The 7,310-nt window shown below is 39.7% G+C and overlaps 1 protein-coding gene across 1 annotated transcript; it reads right to left on the bottom strand.

Annotated features, from left to right (window-relative positions):
• Nucleotides 1–2,747: 2,747 nt before the first annotated feature.
• LOC309400311 (olfactory receptor 6X1-like) lies at nt 2,748–3,620 on the bottom strand (the record flags this gene model as incomplete). Its single annotated transcript, XM_081968727.1, has 1 exon — nt 2,748–3,620. One exon carries the CDS (start codon nt 3,618–3,620, stop codon nt 2,748–2,750), a length of 873 nt encoding a protein of 290 aa, XP_081824853.1.
• Between the last annotated feature and the right edge of the window lie 3,690 nt (nt 3,621–7,310).

The following is a 7,310-nucleotide window of genomic DNA, read 5'->3' as shown; positions in this document are numbered from 1 at the left end:
GGCCATGAGAATGTGACCTTTAACATACATAATGCTTGCATAGGTTGATAGTTAACTGCAAATATCTAACTGTGTATAGGATGTTTGCTGACCACAATATTTAACTAACCGTTTATCTAGCTTAGCATAGCGTTTGTATAGGTTGTTGGTTAACTGCAAATATCTAACTGTGTATACGATGCATTATTAGGGATGTTTTTGAAAACCCCTTAACTGCTACATACCTATTAATTGTCTTCTTGTGGAAAATTACTGAAGGTATTTCTTTGTATGTGTTCACTCCCCCGCCCTAAAAAAACTGCTTAATAAAAAGGGTCTGTACAGAACATGTCAGGAGGAATGTAGCCATACATCCTCCAAGCACTGTGCTTGCCTACCTCGAACTAACTCTTTGTGTGGTGTCTTAATTTGCGGCCTTCGTCCACGTGTGGACCCTCCAAATTCCCGGTGAGGACCGGGGCTCGTTCTCCCACCCAAGGGAGAACCCTGAAGGCCCAGACAGGCGAACCCGGGCTCAAGTATGTCGCGACCCTTGCAGCGACACATTCATCAAGAATAAAAAGATGCAACAGTTAGTGATAGTCAAGGTTACTAATAAGCTATCAAATTGTACTAGGAAATAAATAAACACAATGTAAATTGAAAAATACAAGCAAGATCATTATAGTCATAAGTAGGAAGAGATAGATACTAGGGGGGAAGAGAAGAATAATAGCAATACAGTCTTTGTAAATTATTGACAGTGTTGTGGGGGTTAGTTGTTAAGCAGAGTGATGGCATTTGGGGGAAAACTGTCCTTGTGTCTAGTTGTTCTGGTGTGCAGTGCCATATAGAATCATTTTGAGGGCAGAAGATGAAACAATTCATGTCCAGGATGTGAGGGGTCTGTAGATACTTTTATGGCCCTCTTTTTGACTCATGCACCGTACAGATCCTCAATGGAATGCAGATTGGCACCAATAGTTTTTTCTGCCATTCTAATTATCTATTGAAGTCTGTGTCTGTCTTGTTGGGCTGCAGAGTCAAACCAGACAGTTATGGAGTGGCACAGACTCAATAATTCTTTTGTAGAACTAAATCGGCAGCTCTTTGGGCAGTTTGAGCTTACGGAGTTAGTGCAAATAGAACTTGTTCACCAGTCTCAAATGTGAAAATGCAACTCTATCTGGGACTAACAAAATACAATGGATGATAGAGTCCAAATATCTTCAGACAATATTCTTTCTAGTATTGAACTTCAGTCTTTTCCTCCTTATTCAGGTCTCCACTAGAGCATGATCTTGACCGTATCACTTGTTTGGTCCAAGGTTGAAATATGCAGCTGGATATTACCTCATTCGGAATTGACAGATGACCACATTCAATTGCCTCAAGTAGTTGCTGTATGCCAACTGAAACTAACCATAGGGGGGGGGGGAAGAGATATTTGCAGAATATTATGCCCAATTTACACACTCTAATGCCTTTTGGGCAGTTCAGATGGATCTCATGATTGATAGTACTAAAAGATGCTAGGAGATGAAGGAAGAGCAGGATGCTTGCACCATGCCTTTCCAACTTTGACAATGAAAAGCATAGATGATGACATCCCAGTCTAATGCCACACTCTGAAACCCAAATGATCAGGAGATACCAAATTGTATTTTTAACAGTACATACAGATGCTTCTCAACAAAGAGAAAAAAATATGTTGCATTCCACTTGAATGTGACTCACAATTACCTCACTGTTGTGGGATGCAGTGTGAAATATCATATGAATTTTGGTTGATATTTTTGAGCACGCTCCAATTTCAAGGAATAGATACATACAAGAGTCCTTCAAAAGACAGATTAGGTTTACATTTGATTTACAGGAAATCTGTTGGAAAACAGAATCACTTCTGATTAATCACCTATTTAACAAAATGAAATTCAATGTAGAGAAAAGCAAAGTCCTACACTTAAGTAAGAAAAACCAAAAGTACACATATAAACTGGGTGAAACCAGGCTTAATAGCAGTGACTGTGAGAGGAATCTTGGAGTCTTAGTGGACAAACAGCTAAATATGAGCCAGCAGTGTGCAGCAGCAGCCAAAAAAGCTAACAAAATCCTAAATTGTATTAACAGAAGGATTCAATCAAGATCAAGTGATACAACTCTATAAAGCCCTAGTAAGACCACACCTAGAGTACTGCATCCAGTTTTGGTCACCACCCTATAAAAAAGATGTTGAAATTCCAAAAAAAAAGTGCAGAGAAGAGCAACAAAGATGATTAGGGGCCTGGAGACTAAAACATATGAAGAACAGTTACAGGAACTGGACATGTCTAGTCTAATGAAGAGAAGGACCAAGGGAGACATTTATTTATTTATTTATGACATGATAGCAGTGTTCCAATATTTGAGGGGCTGCTACAGAGAGGAGGGGGTCAAGCTATTTTCCAAAGCACCTGAAGGCCAGATAAGGAATAATGGATGGAAACTGATCAAGGAGAGATTCAATGTAGAAACAAGGTTGAAAAAATGATTGTTCTCATTTCTGACAATGAGAACAATCAACCAATGGAACAGAAGTTGCCCTCAGAAGTTGTCGGGGTTTCATCACTTGAGACTTTCAAGAAGAGATTGGACTGCCATCTGTCAGAAATAGTGTAGGGTCTCCTGCTTGGTCAGGGCGTTGGACTAGATGACTTATAAAGTTCCTTCCAACTGTTAATCTGTTAAACTTCCCATTTCTTTTAACCAAGGGTTAGAGTTGGAGATACTTAGACATTCCCAAGATTGGTAACTTTTCTTCCAATCAATCTACGTACAGAATCTTTCACTTCATTATTCCTAATGGTGTAGATGAAAGGATTGAGTACAGGGGTGATGAAAGTATACACTATGGAGACATATTTTGTCATATTGAAGGAAGAGTTCTTGATAGTTGGTCTTAAGTAGACAAAAAAGACTGATCCGTACAAAAGGCTGACCACAACCAGATGTGAAGCACACGTGGAAAAGGCCTTCTGCTGTCTGGAGGTTGAAGGCATTCGGAGAATGGTGTAGATGATGAAGAGGTAAGAAATGAGGGTGAAAAGCAGGGAGGACACAACCACAGCCACAGCAACAAGGAAGCCGAGGGCTTCGATGAGCTGGGTATCTCCTCCTGCAATCTTCAACACGGGCCCAGCATCACAATAGAAATGATCGATAACATTGGAAGTACAAAAGGGTAGGTTTGCCGTGATTACCACCTGAGAAAGAATGGAGAAACAGCCTCCAAACCACACTCCTATTGCCAGTTTAAGGCAGATCCCTGAGGTCATGATAGTGGCATACCTGAAAGGATAGCAAATGGCTACATATCTGTCCAAGGATATCAAAGAGATGATGAAAAATTCAGTCACCCCGAAAAGAAAATAGAAGTTCAGTTGTATAATGCAACAATAGAAACAGATGGAATTATTTCCCAAGAGATGATTGAGCAGCATCTTGGGTATGAAGGTTGTGGTGTGTCCAATGTCTTTGAAAGAAAGGTTGCTAAGGAAGAAATACATGGGCTTCTGCAGATGGTGGTCCAAAATGACCATGGCAATGATCAGCCCATTTCCCATCAGGCACAGGATGTAGAGAAGAAAGATGCTGCCATACATCACACTTTCCATTCCCCAAACACGTGGCAACCCAACAAGAAAAAATTCAGTCGCCCTTGTACAGTTGGTCAAATTCATGTTCTCCTTCTGTTACAAAAAGAGAAAGCATGGAAATCTTCAATAAAACGAGATTCAACTACATTTCTTAAGACCTGCTATTGCGATGCAAGAGATATGTGGACTTACAGTAGCTGAATAAGAGATTTCCAGTTACATGTTTGAATATCAGCTATGATATCTCAAGGGCCACCACTGGAATTTCATTACTCATGAATCCAGAATAGAATAGAATAGAATAGAATAGAATAGAATGGAATGGAGTGGAGTGGAGTGGAGTGGAGTGGAGTGGAGTGGAGTGGAGTAGAGTAGAGTAGAGTAGAGTAGAGTAGAGTAGAGCAGTGTAGACTAGAATAGAATAGAATAACACAGTTGGAAGCGACCTTGGAGGTCTTCGAGTTCAACCCCCTACATAGGCAGGAAACCCTACGCCATGAGACAAATGGTTATCCAACATCTTCTTTAAAACTTCCAGTGTTGGGACAACTTCTGGAGGCAAATTGTTCCACTGGTTAATTGTTCTAACTGTCAGGAAATTTCTCCTTAGTTATAAGTTGCTTCTCTCCTTGATTAGTTTCCACTCATTTCTTCTTGTCTTGCCTTCAGGTGCTTTGGAGAATACCTTGACTCTCTCTTCTTTGTGGCAACCCCTGAGATATTGGAACACTGCTATCATGTCTCCCCTAGTCCTTCTTTTCATTAAACACCCTGTTCCTGCAACCGTTCTTCATATGTTTTAGTCGCCAGTCCCCTAGTCATCTTTGTTGCTCTTCTCTGCACTCATTCTAGAGTCTCAACATCTTTTTTACATCATGGTGATCAAAACTGAATGCAGTATAAAATAACCACTAATGGCCATTGATGCCATGTATGAAATTTGGAGAATCAGAGGTCACTTGGAGTTTCTTGAAATTATAGTGACATTTTTGGAAGATATAGACGACAGGTGAAATATTTTCATATACATTAGAATTTGAGAGAAGAGAATATTTGTACCTCATGGTTGAACTGTGAAGTCCTTGCTGCTCTCTGAGCCCGGATATTTTCTTGATGTCTCCTTATTGAACTGGGTAGATCATCAGGGGTTTGTTTCCCCCCAAAAAACATATGAAGAACAGTTGCAGGATTTGAGTTTGGATGGTTTAGAGAAAAGAAGGACTGGGTGAACATGACAGCAGTATTTGAGAGGTTGCCACAAAGAGGAGGGGGTCAACTTATTTTTCAAAGCACCAGAGGGCAGGACAAGAAACACTGGAGGGAAACTAATCAAGGAGAGAAGTAACCTCAAATTAAAGAGAAACTTCCCAACAGTGAGAAGAATTAACCAGTGGAACGGTTTGCCATCAGAAGTTGTTGGTTCATCATTAGAGCAGGGGGTGGATTAGAAGACCTTGAAGGTCCTTTCCAGCTCTATTCTGATTGATTGATCAGTACATTTATGATGTTACCCAGTTTGTTAATTAAACATCTCCAAAGACAACTCCAAGATCTGAGAGCACCAAGGAGCCCACAAATTAGAACTTGGAAACGTTGGAATTATGGGCTCTCAAAATCCAGTACTTCTCTGCAAGAACTTTCTTTACATTATTTATTATCCAGAAAAGACTGAAAAATACTGAAATATAGGGTGTGATAGAAATGTGAAATAATACAATACAATACAATAGCAGAGTTGGAAGGGACCTTGGAGGTCTTCTAGTCCAACCCCCTGCCTAGGCAGGAAACCCTATACCGTTTCAGACAAATAGCTATCCAACATCTTCTTAAAGACTTCCAGTGTTGGGGCATTCACAACTTCCGGAGGCAAGCTGTTCCACTGATTAATTGTTCTAACAGTCAGGAAATTTCTCCTCAGTTCTAAGTTGCTTCTCTCTTTGATTAGTTTCCACCTATTGCTTCTTGTTCTACCCTCAGATGCCTTGGATAGATAAAGTTTATAGTAAAAATAGATAAAGGACTTTGGTGTAAATGCTCTGTGTGCATGTACATTTACACCAAAAAAATTATGTGTATGCGCAGAACATTAAAAAGGGGGGGGGGGATATATTTCTGCAATGGAGACTGTTCTGCGCATCCGTAGAGCCAAAAGCCAAGATGGTGCCACTGACAATAGAACCAGTTTGGGTGTATCGGCAACCGAGTTACTACCTACTCAGCTGAATCGGGCTGAACCGGTAGGAACCCACCTCTGAAAGGACTCTAAAAATCCAATAGCCATCATGTTTTTCTCTGGGTGAAGGTGGATTTCAATATATGCTGGCAAACCATGGTTATTTTTGCAGTGAAATTCTATTCCATATGCTCGTTCTAAAAAAGATGGACCTACCAGATTCTTCCTTCAATAGAATGAAGATTGTTTTTGTGGTGAAGGTTATAAATGCCCCAATACTTAATCCTTTCACTTACACCATTAGGAACAATGAAGTGAAGGAAGCAGTGTGGAAAGTATTAAGAATAAAGTCTCTGGATTTTCCTAACATCTAAATACTAGACAAAAGTAAAATGATCATTTTTGGTATTTTGCAGTTATGGGTTTCAGATAGAAAGTCCATAAAGAGAGTGGTAAGGGTAGCAGAGATTATAGGAAACCTGTTTCCTGTTAATCAGGATACTGCTCTTAAGCAGTATGTGCTTTGAGCTCAAAGCATTTTTAGAGACCCCAAACTGCCACTTAACGGTCTCTTTCTTTTGCTTCTCTTGGGGGGAGGTTGGGTCAAAGTATTTTTAGCAGGACTACCAGGTTCTGTAACGGCTTTGTTCCTTACACCATCCGTCTAGTAAACTCGCAAGATTTGTTTTTCTCCCCAAGTATATATATATACATCCGAACTAGACTGTGTTGTTTCTCTGTGTCATATAAAATGGGTGGGCATTTGCATAATGTTTTATTTATTTTCCTTGTCATGTTTATATAGTGCATATTGGAGGCGGTGACCCTTTGAGGGCTGTATGCAACAAAATTTCATTTTAATGTATGCCAATCAATGTACAATCAAAGTGACAATCAAGTTATTCTATTATATTCTAAAGAGTTCTACACACTTACCTCACCTTCTTCTTCCTTCATTACCACCTTTCCTTTGTCGAGTGCCTTTTGCTACATCTCACCATCCATTCACCAAGACAACGTTTTGCAGAAATATTATTAAAAAAAAGATTCATCGTATTTTGGGGATAGGGGAAATGGGAGACTTCACGAAAAAATAATTTCCTTAACATTTAAAGAATATCCAGAAGATTACATCACCGAAAGTTGATTTTCTTCTTCTTTGCAAAAGCTTACAATGCCGTCTCTAAGGATATTTGTCTTTAATTTCCCATGAGCATTCGAATACTGTAGCTAGAATATACTTACAATACAATACAATACAATACAATACAATACAATACAATACAATACAATAGTAGAGTTGGAAGGGACCTTGGAGGTCTTCTAGTCCAACCCTCTGCCTAGGCAGGAAACCCTATACCGTTTCAGGCAAATGGCTATCCAACATCTTCTTAAAGACTTCCAGTGTTGGGGCATTCACAACTTCTGGAGGCAACTTCTGTTCCACTGATTAATTGTTCTAACTGTCAGGAAATTTCTCCTCAGTTCTAAGTTGCTTCTCTCCTTGATTAGTTTCCACCCAT

Source organism: Natrix helvetica, assembly GCF_964273705.1.
Source record: "Natrix helvetica genome assembly, chromosome: W".
Classification (NCBI taxonomy): Eukaryota; Metazoa; Chordata; class Lepidosauria; order Squamata; family Natricidae; genus Natrix; species Natrix helvetica.
Note: the sequence above shows the minus strand (reverse complement) of the source record. Positions and strands in the feature narration are given on the sequence as shown.